At 40.0% G+C, this 24628-nt stretch overlaps 1 protein-coding gene across 3 annotated transcripts in view; it reads left to right on the top strand.

Annotated features, from left to right (window-relative positions):
• The window catches only part of LOC144472744 (inositol 1,4,5-trisphosphate receptor-like), a 46092-nt gene that overhangs the window by 10718 nt on the left and 10746 nt on the right, over positions 1–24628 (top strand). For 2 of the 3 annotated variants that reach the window (XM_078186073.1, XM_078186074.1), the window contains exons 2-24: positions 1257–1442; positions 13930–14000; positions 14091–14203; positions 14529–14615; positions 16262–16756; positions 16913–17051; positions 17129–17340; positions 17432–17758; positions 17829–17975; positions 18040–18341; positions 18412–18526; positions 18607–18782; positions 18861–19016; positions 19101–19251; positions 19334–19481; positions 20163–20502; positions 20567–20732; positions 20821–21043; positions 21108–21646; positions 21735–21850; positions 21927–22062; positions 22134–22391; positions 23609–23686. In XM_078186073.1, the coding sequence (XP_078042199.1) occupies positions 1345–1442; positions 13930–14000; positions 14091–14203; positions 14529–14615; positions 16262–16756; positions 16913–17051; positions 17129–17340; positions 17432–17758; positions 17829–17975; positions 18040–18341; positions 18412–18526; positions 18607–18782; positions 18861–19016; positions 19101–19251; positions 19334–19481; positions 20163–20502; positions 20567–20732; positions 20821–21043; positions 21108–21646; positions 21735–21850; positions 21927–22062; positions 22134–22391; positions 23609–23686 (4593 nt within the window). In that variant the 5' untranslated portion in view covers positions 1257–1344. The remainder of the gene's footprint in view (positions 1–1256; positions 1443–13929; positions 14001–14090; positions 14204–14528; positions 14616–16261; positions 16757–16912; positions 17052–17128; positions 17341–17431; positions 17759–17828; positions 17976–18039; positions 18342–18411; positions 18527–18606; positions 18783–18860; positions 19017–19100; positions 19252–19333; positions 19482–20162; positions 20503–20566; positions 20733–20820; positions 21044–21107; positions 21647–21734; positions 21851–21926; positions 22063–22133; positions 22392–23608; positions 23687–24628) is intronic. The other variant, XM_078186075.1, reaches the window with a different exon arrangement.

The raw sequence follows: 24628 nt of genomic DNA, 5'->3' as shown, positions 1-24628 counted from the left end.
TAACGTTCGGCATCCTTTGGTACGCTGAAAGATCGGGATCGGTTCATCGACGGGAAACGCGATTAGAATCGATGCTCTTCGTGTCGGTTTTGCAGCGAGCTCGGTTGGGAAGATGGCAATTTTCATTGCAGAATTGAGTTCACCGGGATCCATTTTATAGGGTTCCCAGCGCGATGAAACTCGTCGCGCCGTCGTGCCGCAGTCGGCTGTCGACGCCGGGAAAAAGTCCATTCCGAAAGTACCGTGATAGGAGTAATTAACTCTCAAGACACGCTTTGCAATTGGACGTAATCTCGGCGAGTTCAATCTATCGCCTTATTCAATTAAGGGAAAACGATTTATATTCCGTTCTTCTTCCTCTTATTCCGTTGCCGCACCGCGAGATATTTGGCCTCAAAAATTGGTCAAAATTATATTGTTCCGTAGTTACGTTCTCGTGAGAATTTGGAAAGGAAATAATGCGAGGGTTTATTAAAATATCACAGAAAAGTGCACAGGATCGCAGAAACTATTTATTTTGAACGAAACATGTCGCTTCACATTTTCAATCGATTATGGACCAATTTTTCAGATCGAATGTTTTACCGTGCGCCATTTCGTGCCACTGCTGCTAGTCGAATCTATTTAGTCCATTTCCATCGTTTCCAGCAAATTCATTGTCTTTGGCATCGTGTTATTTTTAAGTCTGCATTTCTGTTTGCTGTAAAGCTCACGCGATTCTGCTTATTATTCTTTGCGAGGATGAATCATCTTCCAGTGGTTTCGCTTGTAGGGGGTTCTGTTGAACGAAGCTCTCCTAGAACATTCAAATACTCGTGTTTAATAAAGCTGCTAATATATTCGAGAAACACCTGGGGTCTTCCGAATATTTCGTAAGATTGCATGATCGAGCAACCGTTTCGAACCTTGGCTGCATTATTGATAACCCAGTAAAGATCGAGCCGAGTGCTTGTCTCGTGTACTTAATTATACTTTTCGAGGCAAGTTTCTTTTTTGAAAAATTCTCCTGCAAGTTCTCCGAACGTAATCGTGGAATATTGTTTTACGATCTCGACAATCTACGAAGTTAATGTAAACGGATTCGGTATCTCCATGATTGAACAATTCTAAGAAACAGCGTAAAAGTAGAGTGATGGTTTTTCCCGGGTGTCCATCGGCGCGGCGAGAGGCGCGAACGACCAAAGGGCTTGCATGGTTGCACTCCCTGCATACTGTGTGCAGTTTCCCGTGTGCTAACGACCGTTTCTGCCCCGTAGGTGTAGCCATGAATAATTCACTCGGCTAAGGGGTGAAATTTCTCCGACTTTGAGGCACCGAGAGAGAATCGACAACACCAGCGTCAAGATGGCCGAGATTCTCGGTTCGGCGAGTTTCCTCCACCTCGGCGACATCGTCAGCCTCTACGCGGAGGGAAGCGTCTCGGGATTTCTTTCTACTCTCGGGTAAGTTGAATATTCCATTCGATTTGAAATCATCGGCGCCGGTTTACCATCGGCATGGCGGCGGCCGGATCAGCGATGACCCATTGTTCCGGAACTCGAGATACGAGACGGAATTCCCCGGAGTACTTTGCCATCGCGGAAGAGAGTCTCTCCGAGGCGCTCGAGCTTCCCGAGAATATAATTAACCCCTTGGCATACAATGACGTATAGGAGACGTCACTTGTCTTATATGCCATTTTAGAATTTAACGTTTCCCAAATGTCCGCACTGCGCACGATCGCGATCTTGTGTTTTGTCTACGTTTTTTTATGTCGCTGTTTAATTTGATAATGAAGTTAACGCGTCGGTCAAAATTACTGGTTCCTCGCTTTTCATTTTAAACAACGCTTAGCAGTCGCAACGATATGCCCTGTATTACTTGCGTCAATTACATTTTTGACACTACTGGTTTGCGTCAAACCGTTATCAGGTGTCAGAACAATCGGCATTGTTCGCGTACGTGAAGAACGGCGGATCTAATCAGTAAATGGACATGCACGTGAGATAAAGACGGTACTTAAGTTACTTTATGTACCTTCCGCGTGTTATTCTTCATGCGATTAAGACGGAGACATCTTGATTCGCCAAATGGATCACGTGCTCTCTCTCTCTCTCTCTCTCTCTCTCTCTCTCTTTCTCCCATATACAGAAAAAATAGAAACCATTTTGGAAGATACATTGTGCTGATTCCACAGGAAAAAATTCGTAATTTCCCTATTTTTCTACTGCAATGTTTTAATCATTTTGTTACCCTGTTCCGAGTTAAACACAAAGTATTAAATAACTCGTAGCATTAAATAATCTATTAAAATACTTTTAAGAATACTTTTGGTGAAATTCATGTAAATCCTTAGCGCGACCGCAACTGGTACATCCAGCCTAAATCGTTTTCCGATAACACGAATTAGGCAACAATAGCGGTCTGTTGCTTGCTCGTGGTTTCGGGGAAGACATTTTGCTTCGGCAACTATTGCCGTACACGAGTAGTTTTTATCAGCTACTTGAAATTCGAGGCATTCCCCGGGGGACCCGATTTCCCTCGCCTTCACATCACCGTTTCACGAACCAAGGGATCTATTATATCCTGGCGTTTATCGTCCTCGCTTAACGATTAATCTTTCCATTCGGGTCACAGGAAAAAAAAGTTTCCTCGTTCGCGCGCGAGTCGACCGTTTCACTAATCCTGATGCGTTTGTACCGTTCCGAGCCGTTTTCCGGGATACGCGAGGGACGATTAGATATTCGGTGTAAACACTGGTATCTCCTGCTCGAAAATCTTTCGACTCGAGCAGAAGTTTCTCGATCGTTTTTAAGCGCGCTACTGGGAAGACACGATTATTCAAATTAGCGAGAAATTATTTTCGCTGGAATACGCTAGCTTCTGCTACCAGTCTCGATTACTTTAATCGGTAATAGGTGTTCGCAGCGAAGCTCCGTATGTAAATACACGTGTGCGCGTGTAACGAGCGAATCCAGATTCAGATCCGTGTAATATTAAATACACGGGTACACGTGTTGTATTAAATACGCGAGCAAACGTATACCTTAATACACGTTCGCGTAATGCTGAATAGCGAAGCGTAATCAATAGTCGACGGTAATCTGTTCGGAGAACAAAAAGTCCTCGGTGGCAGTTGTGTCACGTAACCCGGAAACGTAAATTGTATATACGCGTTGACGGAATCTGGTAGAAAAATATGCGGATCTCTCTCTATATCCGTGTACACGGATAATAAAATGCATAATTACCCGTGTATCAAGAGCACGGATACTTAATTCGCGAATAAACACGGTTCGCAGATTCCGTGCACACGTGCTCCTTCGGTAAATACACGTTCGAAATCGTAGACTCTACAATTCCGAACACTTTCGCATAGGTCGTTCCTCCGTGGATGCATTTCTGAAATTCTTCGTCGCCCATACTAGACATTCAATCGCGAGAATAAAACGTAAACGTGCCGCCAAAGGTCGGGCAATTCTCGCGACACGTCGAGTCTCGGAAGAAAAAGAAGGCGTTTTGATGGCGTTTACACGGAACTTTTACCTCGTCCGGGCCAATTTTCATATAAAAAGCCCAGTTGGTCGCGTGCAACGGTGACAGGTGTTTGAATACGTAATCTCCCGGTCTTAAATACCGCCACGCAGACCAACGAAAACACTCAACGAATTAATGCGAACGAGATACGGATGTATACGTATTCGTCTTCCACGTTGCTTCGCCGCATATTTGACTCTCTGCGAGGATGCGCCATTGCCGGGAGGTCTCTGTCCAGGGATGCGATCGTTCTTGCTTATCATGCATATGCAAAGCAACATCCATTTAAGACGTCGCTCCGCCAATCTACTCCCGAAACATCCGTTCTGCTTTCTCCGTTTATTTACTTTGAACGAACGTGCTGCACGAGTTTTGCAGAGAATTCCAGCTTGTATACGATCACTGAAACGCGTTCCGTCCTCTCTTGCAAAAATTCAAACTCGGTGTATAATTCTCTTTTATAAAATGATGCAAAAAAGTCGCACATCGTGTTCCATAGGGTCGTTGTATAGACGAGGCCTCTTCACCTTTATTTCTTCAGTCGAGAAATAAATTTTCCAATGTTTCTCGATAGGAACAACGTAGCTTCAGTTTCCCATCCGTTATATATTATCGAAATAAACGGCGCGCCGTGAAAGCAAAGGCTTCGAAGTGACTTCGGGTTTATTGCTGCGCTGGACTTTGACAGCCTAAAAAATTAAAAAAATTAAGATATGTTATTTAATGGAACGGACTTAAATTGAGAAGGTAATATTCTAATTAAATTGAGAAGGTGAGATTCCAATTGAATTGAGAAGGTAATGTTCTAATTAAATTCTAATCGAGTTCTATTCTAATAAGATTTGAATGAAGTTTTAATACAATTCGAAAAGTGAATTTTGAAACGTAACAGGATATTTTTCTGGCAAACCGATTGACAACTCTCCCCTGGTCTCAATGATTTTCTGCGGTCCCAGGAGAAGCGTTCGTGTCCACCGGCAGAATACTTTACTCGATGATGCTTTCCCCGATAATGGTTTAATGATACACACGTTTACGTCAGTAGAAGATACCCTTTGAAAAGTCTCCGCAGCCGAGTACACGATCGACGGGGTCGATTACAAAGAGATCGCCTTATTACCTGCCCGTATCGGTGTCCTATCTTTACGTTACCTGCTGAAAGCATCGGCGCGCGAATAATACACGCGCGCAAAGAATAGCAAATGCGACGCTAGATAGCCGACCGGGCAAAATATATTCAACGGAAACAGGTGCCGTAGGCAGGTCAGGATTTATTCATAAGCCGATTAATAAGTTTTCCTGAAGACGTCCTGTTGGCTTTCGTCAAACTCGGGTCGCGACGGATCTCGTGTTACGCTAATTAACCCCTTGCGCTGTAATAACCAGTTAGGCTCGCGATACAAATTTCATGGAAGATCTACTAAAGATGAATATTCGATCATTTATTTTGAATCGAAATCAATAATTGATGCGAAGCGTGTATCGAAATTTTTCGAGGGAATCACCCTCTTATAACGAAACTGCGTTAGCCGTAGCAGCACTGTATTCACGCGGGAATTGTACAATTGAATTTTTTAACGAGTACAAATATTAGAGATTGGCTGCTGTTAATTACTGCGGAGGCTTCCACTTCTGCTATGCGTCTTAAGCGAAGGAAATTGATTTCTCTAGGGAATGAAATTGTTCCTGCCATTTCCTTGACCGTATGTGCGGTTCCCTAAGCTATCTTGATTTCTCTCTCTCTAACTTCTCAGTTTGCTTTTCTAAAATAAATTCTTTATTTATTACATGTCCTACTTGCCAACGTTGTTCGATTTTTGTTTATTCAAGCCGTGGTTGTTAAGAAGATTCGAGAATGTTTAAAGAACGTTTTTTTATTTTCTTCCAAAGATCTAAATCTGCGTCCTACAGTTATTGCACCTAAAATTCTGATCCAAATTATTTTTACGCCGATTAAACTATCGACTATATTTTTATTTCACTCCTGTCGTTTATTGCCGATTCAATGAATCACTGCCCTCCGCGTTTACGCTACTCTTTTTAATGCACGCTACACTTTAAAAAGATTGTAACTGCTGAGACTCAACAACACCGAGCACTCGATCATTTCCAGATCCTGCTCTGTCCGATTGTGTCGATGGTTTATTTATAGATTGCAAAACACAGTGGTCTCTAAAATAACATGGACTTTTTTTACAGCTCCGTTCCGCCACGCCCGCATTACATTTTCGAGTCAAAATTTTCGTTCGAAGTCTCTTTCACCCGTCCATCACGGCAGCCGACGCTTCGTTGCAAAGGGAAATTCGATTCGCACTCGCCTCTCTGTTTCCTTTCTCGTGGATTATTGTGCACGCGAAATTCAGCGAGAATTAAACGTTTCGAAGGGCCGGCTAATTACTTTCGAACAGGTATGATTTCCGTTACGGGTGGGAGGAGGATGGTGGTTGATCGCAGAGTTCCACTCGAAAAAGGAGAAAGGAAATAGGTCAGGCACACTTTGCTAAGTTTAGTGGCATTCACCGAGCATGAATGGGCCCTCGTGCGAGATCTCGGTGATCGAATCTCGGTTTTTTCTGCGGGCTGTTTGGTCGTCGCGAGATCGCGGCGTCTCGTCTTCCTCAAAACTTGAAAGATAAGAGGCCACCTGAGACAAAGCGACTGTGGCTTGCGAAGATGCGCGCCGTTGCGCGTCATCGTTGCGCAATCTAAATTTCTTTACATAATATTTTGTATTATCAACACGAGATCTGTTCTTCGTCTTGCCGCGCGAATCACCGAGCACATAATCTCTAAAATGCTCGAGGCCTCTCTAAAATGTTTACGAGGCCTCGAACGTGTTCCAATTCGATTCCTTTACAACGAGGAAGTCGGACGTGTTTATTCATTTTTATTTTTATTTTGAAAATTGCCAGCGATTGTCTCGTAATCGCGCTAGTACCAGTATTCGTAGTTTCCATTATTTCAAGATTCTTATTCTCTTTTCCTATATAGAATAAATCTAAAAAAACATTCTGTGCTTAAATTTTCAACAGCTTATCGAATGCGCGCGAGAGCAACCCAAGAGTTACTTGAAATTACAGTGCGGTAACCATTATTGATGCCTCAGAGTCGCCATTCGAGTGCAAATTATTAATAACAAGTTCAGTCATGGTGAAAATACATCAAACGAGGTAATAACTCCCGTATACACTAAAATAAGCCGTGAGAAAGTCCTGCGGAAAGTAGGCGGCGATCGAAGCGAAAATTTCACGCAGCTGCAGGGTGTGACGGGGATACCAGAAAGTGGATAATTCTTGCTAACGAAAACAAATTAACCCGAACAAAGAGGAGGAACGGTAGAGGACAGGGAGGGACGCGCGCAGCGACCGGTCCAACCCGTGTATCACGGCGCATTGTATCTGATGTTCGTTTAAATTGACCGTAACGTAATCGAATCACGTTTGACGGAGACGTCGAATTTCAGGATCGAACGGCACACGTAGACGACCGTAGCGCGGCGCAGGCATCGGATCGTGGTGTCGTCGCTGATCGACTCCGTTGTGCGCAGAGATAACGCAAGATATAATGCGAGCCGGTACCAGCTCGTCAAAGTGAATCTCCGGCCCGTTGAATGGAATATCTACTAATTCCTGTTCTCCGCTAGCATCCCGATTGCACCGGCGCTCTATTCTCCGTTACGTCGGGCTCGATGCGTCGCAGGCGACGCAGGCGACGCAGCTGCGGCTGAAAGGGATGTAATTGATGCTCGAAACAACAGCGGTCCGGCTCGCGGTGTTAGAGCCGTTGAAATTCGATTCTTTTCAATTTGATGCATTCCGAGTCGAGCGAGACCGACTGCGAATATAGAAATAGGGAAATATTTATTGCCAGCTGCGTCGCGTCTCTCCGATCGAGCGCGGCTGACGAAACACAGACCAACGCCACCCCAATTAACCCCTTGCGCTACGATTTCTTTCAGAGCTACATTGATTAATAATTAATCGTTTCCTTGATGCAGTCAGAGGATTTTTCTCTCCAAATTGTCTTCATTTACGCTCATTTTACCTTTAACTCTAAAGTACAATAAATTGAGAGCTGTGATCGAACTAAATTAATGTTGCCGCTTGATCGACGCGTCCTCTCCATGTTCACCAATAGCGGAAACTAATTGCCACAATTCAACAATAATAACGTAGACACATAATCTGTATTGCACAGTTATCTAGACTGTGTACACACTCGTATTTCCGAAACGTACACCTGCTGTTTCACAGATTGCCATGATTTTAGTCCCGATGCGTCTACCAGGAATTCATTTAAATTATTCAAGAGACAACGGTCCGGAGGGGGGGGGGGGGGGGGGGGGGGAGTGATTTAGGTCTCTTTATCGGTTTTTTCGAAACTAGGCCACTTCCATTAGGCCTCAAAATGCAAACAGGATGCAGCGACGGGAACCAAATTAGTGTCGGAACTTTACTTATCGGGCCATAATTAATGCTTACTTTGCGTTTACTAGCTACCATGGTAATGAAAGTTTGTAGTACCGATGCTATAGCACTCCCTGCGCTCACTCATTTTTCTTTGTTCTCCTCCTGCTCTCGCTCGCTGGCTAATGGCGCGGGTTCGTTTGAGAATAATTTTCAAGAGTAGAGAGTTTACAGCTTCTGTATAATCAGGTAGACTGTTATTTCAGAGACGTTCTCTTGGGTCTGGAAGTTCCAACTCCTCCTACCTTGTTCCTCGATACAATTGTGCCTCGGGTCTGATGCTCGGCATCCCAGGCGATTCGTTGACTTTTCTAGAAAGTTTTGATAGATCGTGTAACCTATTTCAGAGACCAATACCTAAAACTCTCGCACAACAACGGCCGACGTTGTTCTCTGTAGCTGTCCAAAATTATAAATTCAATGATTCCTAAGGGTAAATAATCAGAACCGGGCGAAATGTCATCTTGGGTAGCTGATATAAAGTGATCTATTTTATTTTATGTCAATAAAAATATCTCCTCGCTAATGATACAATAATGACGGTAGCAAAGAGTGTGTTCATTGGGAGTCCACCCCGTTGCTAAAAGTAGCCCTCATTTAATTATTCGTACTCTGCAAGCCACTCTTCGACTCTACCAAAAATAATTCAGTGCCGAAGATAGCTTCTCGAAGTAACGCTGTCAAATCAAGGAGCAGAATAAAACTGAAGAAGCACTAATTTATCTTCGGTTAGCCGCAGAATGTCGTGGCGATGGCGATGGCGATGGCGAAATGGTTCTAAAGAGATCCTGACGACGTGGCTTTAGAAATTAACAATGTGCTCCATTCCAGCGTCCATTAAGAGTTTGTTGAATTGAGTTTTCCATTGCTTACGCAGCTGATGGCATTCAGTCCTGTTTCTCGAGTGACTTTTTTCTCTGTCAAACACTTACCGGACTAATGGAACGAATGTAACGATTCTTCTGTTAAATCGATATAAATGTATTATAATAAAATTAATAGCACCACGTAAACAATGAAACAATAAGATGAGAATATTATTGGTTGAATTAAAAAGGAATGAAAAAGTAATCACTGGGTTGTAGATTTCTACAAGAAATTAGATTAATTAATTAAATAATTAATTAACGAAATTAGATTGTCATCGACACGCCAATAGATAGTCCTTCGATGAAACTTCCGAGAAATTACTCCTTGAGCATGGATCTCTCTCTCTCTCTCTCTCTCTCTTTTACGACGCTTCTGGTGTTCTAACATGCGCTGCACTTATAATTAACCGTTTCACGGGGTTATTAATAAAATTATCGAGGGCGTGTGACGATGATGATTTATTGATCAGCACAGTAAGCACGATGAAACGTATCCCAGGAGCGGAGCATCTGCTCGGTGGAAGTACGTGCGCGCGTACACCTCTCTTGCAAATTGTTAGCTCGTCGCGTTTCGCGTTTCGCGGTTCGAGGATCTGCTGACCGACCTTGACACTGATCGAATCATTTAAGCGGCCGAATTTTCGCGGCGACGCCGTCGCGCATCTAATTTAGATGGCGCGAGGCTCCAAGCTGGTATTGACCTGCTTCCGCTCTAATTCGACTGTCTTAATAATCTAATGCCAATCATGGTGCCGCGGGTATTCTCGAGGCCACGGTACCGGGAACAACAACATTGGCCTTTCAATATCGGTGGTCAGGTGACTTCTCTGCTCTCGGAGCTTCGCAGAGCGTTGGACAATTGGGACGGGGTCTGTGAGAGTCTGTCGCTTCGGAACCGAGTACCGAAACTAGGCGAAAGATATTTCCGTTTGTCCTTTGTGCACCGTTCAGGAAATCTCGACATTTGTATTAGCTTGCAACACACGGCCGTTCAGCTTTTTAGTGTTTCTAAAGCGGGAACTCGAATTCGTGCGACAGCCAAACATTTTGGGAACATTGGAGGCGTAACGAGTTGACCGTGGATTTTATGCATTTCTCATAAAAATAACTAGGCAGAAAACAAAATTGTCAAGCTGTTAAACGAATTTGAGGATACTTTAATATTATATACAAACTATTTAAATTACTGTGACACAGGAAAGATACTTTTATCTAACTCTTATCGTTATCATGGACAACGATTTCCATAGCGAAAGATTAAAGTTCGCTTGCAGGTAGCTTGAACTACGCGTGACGAATGAATGTTGTTAATGAGAAATATGGATACGCTTCTGCAAGAAATTGTCTTCGTTTCCGTAATGAAGCGAGTCCTTAAAACATTATAGCGGAATTCAATAATGGCGAAGTCGCAAAAGTTTTAATTGACATAGCGTAATAGTTGGAAGTTCGAAACTCGATAGTTATTGCGACTGTACGATAAATGGTGGTAATACGGGACACTGCTGGCTATAGAATACCATAAAATCTCGATAATTGCTTCCTACGTAAAGTTCAAAGTAGTCCTGATATTTTTTATTGATTTTCCACGCTTTTCCCTTGGCAAAGCCCATCCGTTTGATAACACGTTATTTACCCTTGCTGCTTTAAAGTTATTGTTTCGTAGCGTGAAAACATGTTTTCCGAAGGCATCCGATGTTTAACCAAAAATTCTATTCTACCGGAAAAACTGTCGAGACTACTTTTGCGATCGACCGTCGCCGTGTTTTATTTTCGGCGACGCTGTTATCTGTTTTGTCGTTGTTCCAACGATTCTTCTGTTGTGTTTCATCCAATTTCATTTCCTCGATAAGAGATTAAAGTTTCGATTGTATCAATTTATCGATGTCCCGTGTATTTCACTTGCCGGTACTCGAGCGTACTCGATATAGCTTTCCAAACAGATAAAAATACGATGACGTAACGTAGAGAGAGAGAGAGAGAGAGAGAGAGAGAGAGAGAGAGAGGATACAGAAGCTTTCGTAGAGAAATTTGCGATCCACGGTGATTTGTAAATTTCCTGGTTCCCGAGGAAACACAACTTCGTTTTGAAACGGTATTCTGTCTTCGGAATGGAAACTTCTATTTTTAATTTTGTCGCAGGTGGTTCGTCTTCGCTTGATATTTTCGTGAAAGACTATTTTTCTTGTCACCGGCGACTGTGAATAGGGCTTAATGAACACATAAGTTAGCCGCGAGGGAACAAGTCGAACAGAACCCCTGGCCAATAAAACGTTCTCGGAATTGTACTCGGCACTTTTTTTTTCTCTTTTTAATAGCGTTTCGGGTCCTAGAGGCGCGACGGTACCAGCGAAAAATCAGGCCAAACAATCTTCTAAATTGTTCGTGTTGTGACACGGAGGTCTCGCAACCGAATCAGCAAATTGCGTCTTTTATTCTTAGCAATTTCGATCCTCTCTGATCCTCGGTGTTATCGAAATAATCACGAAAGTTCAGCTTTTATCTTCCTCGATGTATGACAAGATTTATAAAACAGTCGCGAGACGTTTAATCGTGCATCACAGGAATTCAGTCTTTCCAACGCAAGCAGATTATACTCGGCGGATTTGATGCATTTACGGCTAATCTGCAGTTCGACACGATAGAGCGATGAAAAGAATTGGAACTTTCGATCTATCAAAGTTACCACGGGAAGAAATTTCTAAAATGTTAACCGATATCTTAGGTATCTTTTATCAGATGGAGAAACGAAACTAAAGTATCCGCTGAAACTAAATTTAGGAGCACGCGGATAAATTAAAACAAAAGAAAAACAATCAATGTGAATTTTTCTGAAATTGCTGGAATTTTGAGGGGGTTGAAACGATGCGATCAACGCGTTAAGCAGGCTCCGGAGAAAATGTGTGGCTAGCAACGAACAATGGAAAAGCTGACCGCAGGTATTCGGTCGAAGAAAAATTCGCTCTGATGCATCGCTGCACGTGCCGACTCTCGGACTAGTTGAACGAGCTTACGCGCGCGCGGATGAGAAGCCTAAATGTAATCTCGTTAGTTAACTCTGTATTAGTGACCGACAACACAAGCGATGCGGGTACTTACGGACAGTTGGTGGCGGTGAAAGGGTGTAATTGAGCGTCCTCGAAAAGCTTTCGGGTTCAGGTGGTTCGCAAAAGATCCGCCCCGCTCTCTCTCTCTCTCGGACTCGTTTCGTTATTTCTGGATCGGCTGATACACATGTACGGCCGGCTATCTTATCGTGCGCCGATCAATCGCAGTTGTACGCCGCTGTTTCGAGACGTTAACACCGCGATGCTCAGGGATCAATAGGTAGAGAGAGTCCCATCGGCTCTCTTCAGCTTTGAAACGAGCTTTTATCGGCGGAATATAATGCTCGATTATGCGACCAGCCTGCGCCCGAATCGATTCCTAGACATTAACGTTCAGCGCAACTGACGGCACGGAAACGCGTGCTTTCTATAGTTAATGGCAACGTATGCTCTTAGAGCTAATAGAAAATCGGCGTTTTATTTAATTAAGCTGCTTCTCCCAATAAATCGATGCTTTTTGCATCGGTGGTATGGAAGCGTTCATTAAAAGACGTGCTATACGTATTTGAAATTTTTCAAACTCTTTCGGAATATTGTATAAACAGAAACCAAATTCGTTCGACAGAAATTCGTTCGTCTTTAAATACCAAGTAACAAATTATAAATTGTTGAGATTTGTGAATAAGTTTACTTCTTGAAATACTCCACTGAATATCTCTTATTTCATCTAAACTGCAAAGCGTCTATCGTCTACCATAGAGAAAACTTGATACATTGGATAAAGGTCGCAAAAATTTGATATACGAGTATGCAAGGATATCGACGGAGCGAAAAGAAGCTAAACTTGGGAACTGCAGTTCACGGTACGCACCCCGAGTGCTGCAGCGATATTGCGCGTATAAAAAATACAGCTCCGCGAAAGATGCCTTCTAGGTAACACACGGCAACTTTACCAAAAGCGAGGAAACATTTCAACTTGAGAATTGCAATTCGCAAAGTGTGCTCCAGCTGTTACGACGTTCAAGTGTACGAACTTGTGACATACATTTCCAAGGAAAAGTTAATCAAGTTCTGCAATTTTTCTGGCCAGTGTTCTCGACATTGGAGAGAACCAATGACTGACAATTAATTCGGCGAGTGTCAATTAATTCGAGTTTCACGGAAACCCGTCCTCTTACGTAAGCCGTTCTTTCACGCAACGTGATCTAATTAGACAGCACCTGCCCCCGTTCCAGCATCTACTGTTTCTACGTTGGCAGCGAATTTTAACGACCCCTTGACACCGTACATCAGCGGTTACGCCGCAAAAGTTCTTTGACCCGGGACGCTGTGTCGCGCGTTACGCTCCAATTTATTGCGTTCGGTGTCGCACTCCCGTATCAGGAATAAGACACTGGGCCGTCGTGCCGTGCCGTGCTGTGCCGTGCGGCAAGGCCGCAGGGAGTCGACCGTAAAGAGAGTCCTCGTGTTTTGAAAGACGAGAGCATCCCGCCGCTGTGTCGGTTTACAGCTCCCGGGCAAGACTTGGCCTGCCCCAATATCGATTCGCACGTCGCTTTTGTTTCACCTGCACCTGCAGATTTATTCGGCACTGTCTCCTCGAGCATTGCCTTCGGCAGACGTTAAGATCAACATTTGGAAAAACCGGTTTTCGAATGCCAGTGTATTTGCTGGAATAGTAAAGAGGAGGGCTTATTTTTAGCATTGTTAGTTTATGTAATATTTGTGGAACCACAGGAATGTGGCAATACAGAACAGGCGTCACCAAGTGACCCATTTAACGATTCGACAGTTACATATCTTTTTCTATAATAATTACAATTTTGTAGCTGACTGTTCGACTGTTTTAAAATGAAAATATCACTAACGCGAAATGTCATCTTAATGATCACGGTTTAGTTGATTTTGATCTGCAGCCAAAAATGGTTGCCGAGTTTGAAGAAACTACAAAATTTCGAGATATTTTTCGCTTGTGGAAATGATAAACGATCGTAGCTGGTCTTTCAATAACTTTCTGTTTCGATTGTTTTACAGTTTGGTGGACGACAGATGCGTGGTATGTCCCGAAGCTGGAGACCTATCAAATCCGCCAAAGAAGTTCAGAGGTAATTTCTATATATGTTAATTAATACTGCTGCGCGCCGTTACTGATATAGCTTGCGGATTTCATTGTTAACGAGTTTCATCGTTTCTAGATTGCCTCTTCAAAATATGTCCCATGAACCGTTATTCTGCCCAAAAGCAATTTTGGAAGGCCGCAAAACAAAGCGCGAGCGGTACAGACGCTGTACTTCTCAAAAGACTTCACGTAAGTTAGTTCTGGGTGCAATTAGAACGTAAAGCCGATTGCAATCGTAAATAGAACTGCTGCTGCTGCTGTTAAACGCAACTTGTCTGTTTACCACGAACAATACTCTGTATATATTAATTTAAAATTTCATTGTCGAATATTTATATTCCTCTTTCATTATGACAAATGCGTTTAAACAAGCAATGCGTTCCCATATGTATAGTTTACGTAACGTAGATTATGCTAAATAACCTGGATATAGTTGAAGGTTGCTTAAATGAAGAACAATTACCCGGAAATGAACATCAATTACTGAAAATGAACATTATCATGTACTTTTCAGCACGCCGCCGAAATAGAGAAGAAGCAAAATGATTCAGAGAACAAGAAACTGCTGGGCAGCGTGGTCTCTTACGGCAACGTCGTCCAGGTAAGATCCTGTTGTTTTTCTAAAGTCTCCCTATATTTTTTTTACATCGCCCCAGTTACGCGAAGTAAATTAATTTACCTTGTGCTTCACGCCCGAGAAGGTCACTTAAGCTTTACACATCCAAGGCCACCGCCTTTCACGCAAACTACGTTTACCCTTTCTTTCCGCGTCGAGAAAATGCAGAACAAAAACAATTTTGGCTTCGAAGAAAAATGCGGATGCATTCCTGACATATCACGGTTTTGGTTAAGTTTTGGTTGCAAACAATTAGACTGCTGAGAGTCTTGTAGAGAATATTTTTACATCTGCGTCAGTTTGTTAGAGAATTTATTTGGACCGAACTTGGGTTTTAGACGCGGCTGTTCGGCGTCTGGAGCAAACTGTTCTCTGTATTTCCCTTTTTCAGTTCTGCAGAAATATTGGCTTCCGGCACAGCGTGTATCCTTACACTTAGGCTCGACAGATGGGTATAATTTCCTTGTGGTTTACCATTTGTCGTAAAAGCAACGCGAGCCGCACGATAAGCGATCGTCAATTACGAGAATCTACTTCCTCTCTAGTATCGAGGTCGCTAAGCTGTCGCGGAAGGCGTCGCCGTGACGCGGTTCCGCTTGCAAACACGGAGCTCCAACCCTCGCGAGACCGTGTCCTTTAATTGCGCATTGTTTTAAGTATATTATCGAATTATTAATCGGATCGGCGACGCCATTATTATCAACAAGAGGGGAACGCTGCGACGTTACCGCCGAGTGATATGCTTGGGTCTCTATGTGTTCTGTGCAGAAGCGAAAGGTACTCCCTTGAAACGGAAGAGGCCGAGAACGCCATTAGTCGTCTAATTAACATGATCCAATCATGCAAGCCGGGGGCTGACTTTGCCTGAATATCAGGCTACTTCGTTAGATCCCACTTTGTCACTGAATTATGGTCTACTTTAAAAGTTAATACACTGCGAACATACTGCTCTGGCTTGCTTCAGACAGCAATTTCTTATTTTTCTAGCCGGATCTTCGTTGTCCGACGATCTGTGCCATTACTCGCTTTGATGTTTCAGCTTATTAGCCAACTCTTAAGGATCCAATGCGCATTGCCCCAAATGGCTTCGAGCGACACCAACGACTAAAGTTTGTTAAATGATGCATACAAAATTTTTTTAAAAAATCGCTGCTGGAAGTGGTTGTAAAAATACATTTTTTAAATATAGGAATAAATAGGAAATTGGGTTATTAAATGGTACACTTTTTGAATACTTCCCAATGTAATTGCAACTTTATTTTAAAGAAAGAGTTAGACAGTTCTTTACTGTACGAATAGGAGTTCCAGCGTCAGGGATTAGAATCGACCCCCCGTTATGCATCCACAGATCCTATCGGTCCTATGATAAACACATAATCGAATGCTAGACAGCTGCCTCATTTGAAGAATTCAAGGAAGAAATATAAGACAATTTTTGCACATCTATCGGATCAGTCCAACAAACGTAAACGAATCGAAAGCAACACCGTAGAATTTTGACAATAAAAATCTTTTAATCTTAACATTTAAGCCATCGCAGCAAAAAGCACACTTAACTTATTTCTAGTATTTTTGTAATTTTTTGTTAAAAATATTGAAGATTACTCTCGACAACATGTATCCTGTTTTAGCTTCTGCATCTCAAGTCCAACAAGTTCTTGACAGTCAACAAGAGGCTGCCCGCGCTCCTCGAGAAAAACGCAATGAGAGTCTACTTGGATGCAAACGGGAACGAGGGCTCCTGGCTGTACATCATGCCCTTCTATAAGCTTCGCAGCGACGGTGATAACGTCGTTGTCGGTGATAAAGTGATTCTGGAACCAGTGAATGCCGGCAGGCAAGGTCTACACGTTGCGGCCAATTACGAACTGAGCGATAACCCAGGTTGCAAGGAAGTAAACGTCGTGAACACGGCCACCTCGTGGAAGGTGACGCTGTTCATGGAGCACAGGGAGAATCAGGAGGAAATACTGAAGGGTGGAGACGTGGTTCGGCTGTTCCATGCTGAACAGGAGAAGTTTCTTACAATGGACGAGTACAAAAAGAAGCAACACGTATTCTTGAGGACCACTGGCAGAACTAGTGCCACTGCAGCTACGAGTAGTAAAGCTTTGTGGGAAGTTGAGGTGAGGATAGTCAAAGTACTCTAATACTTTGTTGCTACTTCACTTGGTTTACTGTAATGGTTCTGGTGCCAACAGCATGTAATACTTTAGCATGTTGAAAAATGTTATTACTTTACAGATTCCTTGTATCTGATTAATGGCCATTTGTTTGTGCAGGTAGTGCAACATGATCCCTGCAGAGGAGGTGCTGGTCACTGGAACTCCCTGTTTAGATTTAAACATTTAGCGACGGGGCAATACTTAGCTGCTGAGATAGATACCGATGAACCGCGTGAAATCACAATAGGCAAACGTGGTGAGGCACATTTTACACAGTTTGCATTATGTATTAAAAGCTGAAACGCGATGTCGTTATTATCTATTATTTTGTAGATCCTCCAGGACCAGTGTACAGATTGGTATCAGTTCCGCATAGTAATGAAATCAGCTCCTTATTTGAGTTAGATCCGACAACGTTAACAAGAGGTGATAGCTTGGTACCTCAATCATCTTTTGTTAGGTTACACCACATATGTACAAATACCTGGGTCCATTCAACAAGTGTACCCATTGATAAAGACGATGAGAAACCTGTTATGTCAAAGGTATTTTTCGTTACAAACTATAATATTAATTTATTGAACATTAGTATTACAATGGTCAGAAAAATTTTGACATACATAATTTTTTTGTAAGGTGGGCTGTGCTATTAACAAAGAGGATAAGGAGGCGTTCGCTTTAAGGTCTGTGTCGCCTGTTGAAGTGCGAGATCTTGATTTCGCAAACGATGCGTGTAAGGTTTTAGCTGGAATAAGTGGCAAATTGGAAATAGGCACGATCTCCCACAACGAAAGACGAGCTGTTACTAGTTTACTGCAGGATATAGTGTACTTCATAGCTGGGTTAGAGAACGAGCAGAATAAGTCTGAAGCTCTAGAGTTAATTGTTACTAATGCGGTAAGGGACCGACAGAAGTTACTAAGAGAACAGTACATACTCGGTCAATTGTTTAAAATACTTCAGGTACTTTAACTTTTCTTCTTACCGACACTTTTATTCTTCGATTCGTGGATCTAAAACGTATGATTCGCAGGCTCCATTCTTAGAGTCTGCTGAAGGCGAGGGACCATTTCTTAGAATAGAGGAATTGAACGATCCTAGACATGCACCATATAAATATATGTTTCGTCTGTGTTACCGAATTTTAAGACTGTCGCAACAAGATTACAGGAAAAATCAGGTATTTTACTTAGATATTAGATGTGCAGTTCAATCCGCGTATTAACGCAATTCTTATCACCTAGGAATATATTGCCAAACACTTTGCGTTCATGCAAAAACAAATCGGATACGATATCCTAGCAGAAGACACAATCACTGCACTCTTACATAACAATAGAAAGTTGTTAGAGAAGCATATTACAGCTGCAGAAATTGAAACGTTCGTTGGCCTTGTTAGGAAGAATATGCATAATTGGGAATCAAGATTTTTAGATTATTTGTCAGACTTATGTATTTCTAACAAGAAGGCAATAGCCGTGACTCAGGAGTTAATTTGCAAGAGCGTATTAAGTGAAAAGAATAAAGATATATTATTAGAAACTAGGTAAAGTACATAAATTCTGTAAACGGCGATTGTTTCGCTGATACATGTTGATATATAATTAATTTCTTAGGATGATGAAAACTCAGGTTGAGGTAGAGGAACTTGACGAGAAACAAGAGAACGGTGAATCACAGATCACTGTTGTTGAGGAACTGGAAGTATTTCTTCTATGGAAGAATGCAACGGTTAGCGTCTATGTACAAGTACGATAATAATGTGCTCGAAATTCTTTTGAAGTTTCTAATGTGAGCGATGCAATTTACAGAAGTCAATGTCTTTAAATGAGCTATCAAGGGGAGCAAAATTAGGCAGTGTACAAGATACAGCAATATTAGACTATTATAGACACCAGTTAAATCTTTTTAGCAATATGTGCCTCAACAGACAGTATCTAGCTTTGAATAATTTATCACCGCATTTAGATATTGGTCTTATACTGAAGTAAGTTGAACACGTTTCACCTCTAAAGCAGTTATGTTAATATTCTATCAGAAATGAAACTTTTAATTCAATATTTAGGTGCATGGAAGATGAAACAGTGCCATACGAACTGCGCGCATCGTTCTGTCGACTCATGTTACACTTGCACGTTGATAGAGATCCTCAGGAGCAAGTAACTCCTGTAAAGTATGCTCGCTTGTGGTCTGAAATTCCTTCGAAGATGAGTATTAATGAGTACGTAGAAATGCTAAAGTATACAACGCCAGAATTAATTATACGCATTATGAGAAATTTATTTAATGCATTTTTTAATTTTAGCTATGACGCGAACAGAATGCGGGATCAAAATAAAGAACTCGTTCGTGCTAAATTTAGCGCGACTATAATGTTCGTGGAAGATTATTTATGCAACGTAGTTGCAAAAATGTGGTCGTTTTCAGACCAAGAACAAAATAAACTTACATTTGAAGTAAGATGATCAACTTTCTTCTTATGCATTACATATCGTTCTCCACGTAACAGAAGTGGTTAAATTTTTTAATTAATTTCAGGTCGTCAAACTGGCACGCGATTTAATTTATTTCGGATTCTACAGTTTCAGTGACCTGTTAAGGCTAACTAAAACGCTGCTTAGTATTTTGGATTGTATTTCAGAAAACGATACCTCGGAGAGAAAAATTCCTACTGGTGATATTGACTGTAAGTTTGCAATATACAATAATAATGTTGTCTTGTATATAAACTAATTTTGTTAATATGGTGTGTTTGTACATATGACCGAATATCATATCATAACATATCATAACATAATTTTGCTCATAAATATACCCATTTAAAAGTGCTAACAATATATTCCATGTAGTATTTACGCACAATTAACTTTGTAGAATAGTATACCCAATGATACAAATACATGTACCAAGTATGCACATATAAATGTAATTAACTGACTTCTTCTAAAAACTTCTAAAGCTGAGTCCATGGAGTCTAAGGAAACAGGTAATAATAAAAATACAAATTAATGGTAGTTGCAGGTTTCTTAAATATTGGGCATAAAATGACTATGTTGAATTATTCATTTATGTTTAAAGGGCCTTTTTTCGTACTTCGTCAGTTGAACCACATTATTTTATTAAATGCACAGTTATTCCCCCCTTATATGTTCTACGTTCCATATATGTTAATTAAGATATTTTACTAACTTTTGTGTACTCCTAACATCATTTTTTAAAAATTTCATTTAATGGCTACACCTTTAATTGAACCCTATTTATATGCATATGTATAGATCTGCTAACTATGATAATATATAGTAAGAATACGTTTAATCATTTTTATATAATATATCACGGAACATAGTGACAAATTTACTTTTAACAGCCGAGGGTGGAGTATTGAGATGTATCGGAGATATGGGAGCAGTAATGACAAGTTTGACATTGGGTTCAGCCGGACAAGTCTTAGGTGGTAGTACATCTCCGAGGCCGAAACCATTGTCACAGAAAGAATACCCATTAGTGATGGACACAAAGCTGAAAATAATTGAAATCTTACAATTTATTCTTGACGTCCGATTGGACTACAGAATTTCCTGTTTATTGAGCATCTTTAAACAAGAATTCGACGAAACTGAGAAAGCATCTGGCGATGTTAATCTTGGTCAAAAAACTATTGACTTGGAATTAATTGGAACTCAAGCAGAGGGTATATTTGGGAGCAGGTAACACATTACTAGTATTATTATTTAAATGTTAAAGAAATATTTCACAAACAAAGTGTTTTAGTGAAGAGTGTGCAGCGCTGGATCTGGATGGCCAAGGTGGCAAGACATTTTTGCGTGTCTTGCTTCATTTGGCAATGCATGACTATCCTCCATTAGTTTCTGGAGCATTACACTTGCTCTTCAGGCATTTCAGTCAAAGACAAGAAGTTTTGCAAGCGTTTAAACAAGTACGTCATCTTATCTTTAATATTACACATGAACAATAAAAACAGTGTCAAATATAGATATTCTATATATTATTTATTCAATGAATAGGTACAACTATTGGTCTCTGACAGCGACGTCGAGTCTTATAAACAAATCAAGTCAGATTTAGATGTTTTGCGACAGTCGGTTGAAAAGTCTGAGCTTTGGGTGTACAAATCTAAAGCGGCTGAAGAACACGGCGGTGGTAAAAAGAAGAAAAGCAAGGATGAAGAAGATGATAGAGCTACACCTCGCAAAGCACCACCTCAATTATCAACATCCGATAAGAAAGGTAATAATAAGTTTATACAAGAATTTATTTAATGGATAAAAATAAATAATATCTACGATTATAGGATCTGCTATAGACTTAGACATTGGTCCTCCGTTACACGCAGACCAAGCCGAAGAATATAAAAAGATACAGCAAATATTAATTCGCATGAACAAACTATGTATTCAAACGATAGGTGGCCAATTCAAGCCACGGAAACACGAGCAGAGACTTTTACGCAACGTCGGAGTACACACTGTTGTCTTAGACTTACTACAAGTTCCATATGATACCAAAGAGGATGTTAGAATGAACGAGTTAATGCGATTAGCGCACGATTTTCTACAGAACTTTTGTTTAGGCAATCAACAGAATCAGGTTTTATTGCATAAGCAACTGGACTTGTTCCTAAATCCTGGTATACGGGAAGCGCAGACAGTGTGCAGCATTTTCCAAGACAATTCAACGTTGTGCAATGAAGTGAGCGCTAAAGTAATACAACATTTTGTGCATTGTATAGAAACTCATGGGAAACATGTACAGTATCTGAAATTTCTTCAAACGATAGTAAAAGCTGAGAATCAATTCATTAGAAAATGCCAGGAAATGGTGATGCAAGAAGTGTGTATTTAAGCTTACTTTTTTTAATATTATATATATTAATATCATTGTTCTTTTATTCTATTTTTAAAACAAAATGATTTCGTAGATGGTTCAATCTGGTGAAGATGTTCTTGTCTTTTACAATGACAGAGCTTCTTTTAATCATTTTGTGGAAATGATGAGGTCTGAAAGGCACAGAATGGATGAAAGTAGTCTACTAAAGTAAATATACCTACACATCATAATCCATTCGAATCATTTTTCTTATACTTTATAATTTATATCATCATCTTTTTAGGTATCACGTAGAATTAGTTAAGTTATTAGCTTGTTGTACAATGGGTAAAAATGTTAATACAGAAATTAAATGCCACAGTCTTTTACCATTGGATGATATTGTTGCTATGGTATCACATCCAGATTGCATACCAGAAGTAAGTCTTTATATTGTCAGAGAATCTGTCTTTATAGGTGATAAGTTTCTTTAAATTTATTTGTCTTTTAGGTGAAAGAGGCATACATAAATTTCCTGAATCATTGTTACATTGACACGGAAGTGGAAATGAAAGAAATTTACACGTCAAATCATATGTGGTCGTTATTTGAAAAGTCTTTTATTGTAGACATGGGTATAATAGCGACTGCCACGCATGATCGTGAACATGCTGATACCTTTCTGGAAAACTATGTGACAGGTTGCCTAATGAATATCATTACGACGTTCTTTAGCAGTCCGTTTTCAGATCAGAGTACTACAGTGCAGGTACCGTATTTTATTTGTTACGTTTTTTATGTTGAATTTATAATTTTAGTTCTTATATACTATTTTAACGAATACATACATTGTATTAAGTTTACGGTGTAATCAATACAAGCCTCTATCAAAAAACTTTCAAGTTAACGTTAATATTTGTGTGGTGAATACGGCACCTTTTTGAGTATGTGAGCACATTAATACATACATTAATATTTATGGAATTAAAAAAAAAGCCATCTTTTCATAAATGTATTTATGTGATCTTAATTAAAGCACTACTAGTTGTAGTTTCACATAACATCATGTTTTATGATTAATCATGCGAGGAAACTATGGCTTAATGTTTTAAACTTTGGATAATTTTTTCAATTTTGCACAAAAATATACATACACCAAATTTATAAAAATCGATGTTTTTTCTGAAGGAATGTAAATATAAAATTTTATACGAAAGGTGCTTTCATCCCTTTTATGGTCATTATTATAATTTTATGAATATAAAATTGAATAATATAAACTCAAACAATTATTGTGTTTCATTACATTACTGAAGTTCATCGAAATGGAGGTAATTAGTAGAATGAAATCTGAAACTGCTAGTCTTACCCAATGTAAGAAACTTGAGATCTGTACTCGCGTAAAAAGAAACTTAGGTAAAGATATATGACTTGCACAACAGTAGATCATAAGTATAATAGTACTATGTAAAAGTACTTGGAGACATTTAATCTCTACCATACAAGAAGTACAATTAAATAGATTGACATAGCGTAAGGATACGCAACGCAATTGACACATACTTAATTCCGCGCGAAATCTATGCAAACACTGATTATTTTTTTCTGATTATTTCTTGCTTTGCATGAAAAAAAAAACACATTAATTTGAGTTGTCTTTGAAACCAAGTACATATCACGAACACGTAATGACATTAGCCTTTATTTAAATACATTTACTTCTTCTTTTCTTATTTTATTGATATATATTTTTTTATTTATGTTTTGTTTATTTTGCTTATTATAATATGGTAGGCCAGAACGTATTCATAAATTGATTACCGTAATGGTAAGATAATTTTTGATGTGTGCTTGGTAATTGGTGATTGCATCAGCGGCATGTTCTGTGTTTTTGGCATGCTACACCTGGCCTTCTTTGACTCATCAACATTGGTTTACTGGGTCTGGGTGCTGGGTCTATATGGTGGTGGGTTGATTTACTAATAGAAACATCTGCACGAGGCTAGACTATATTGGAGCATCAAGGAGAGTGACCGGAATACTGATAATGATCTTACTGGCTATGTGAGTATCCAGTTAAAAATGCTGAATCGGTACCGAGCACATGTAAATACACAGTTATACTAACATGATACTAACATGATACACGGGGACATGATGCTAGAGAATGACATTAGTTGTGAAATTTCAGATTGATGAACAGATTTTTGGGTTTATATACAGAGGTGGATGACAATCGGAGTGAATATGATTCTTTGTAAAGATGTACCAGTATATTAAATTTGTAAATTGTTCTTTTACTTAGAATTATCTCTGTTCCGATTGTATTTCGATTTCCGCCCTACCATGTATACGTTTTCTGTTATAATATATGTGATTCACCAGTATGAAACACTTCTTGTACATACATGGCTATATATAATAATATAAATAACACGGATATGTAAAGTGCAATAGCATGAAACAAGAATTGTGAAAATTGTGATGAAGAAACATATTCTTCTGCTCCTGGTTAATGATTTTTGAATAAAAATGATAATATGCATTATTACAGAATTATATTAACACATTCACTGTACTTAATGAGCCAGTTATTTAGAGTATCAAAAATACTAATCACAAGTGTTGTTTTATTCTGTATACTAAAAGTTTTTGTAATTTACGTGCTTTTCGAACATCTCTATTCTTCTATACTTTCTGCAGCATGAATCTGCGAATATTTTTAAATCTCCTTATTGAGATTGCTTGGCAATGAGTGTGTTATATTGAATGCAGAAAATAACACAACCGATACGAAATTCTTTAATATATTGAAACGAATACATATATTTTTTATGCACTTTGGATTACTATATAACGGACTCTACGTTCAAAGGCTTGATATACACAAAAAATACAAAAATATGTAATTAATATAAATTATAGGAACATAATAGATTTTTATACATTACGTTCATGTTTCTAAATGGTTAATTATTTTTTTGGACATTATTAATAATGTTTTTG

Source organism: Augochlora pura, chromosome 7, assembly GCF_028453695.1.
Source record: "Augochlora pura isolate Apur16 chromosome 7, APUR_v2.2.1, whole genome shotgun sequence".
Classification (NCBI taxonomy): Eukaryota; Metazoa; Arthropoda; class Insecta; order Hymenoptera; family Halictidae; genus Augochlora; species Augochlora pura.
Note: the sequence above shows the minus strand (reverse complement) of the source record. Positions and strands in the feature narration are given on the sequence as shown.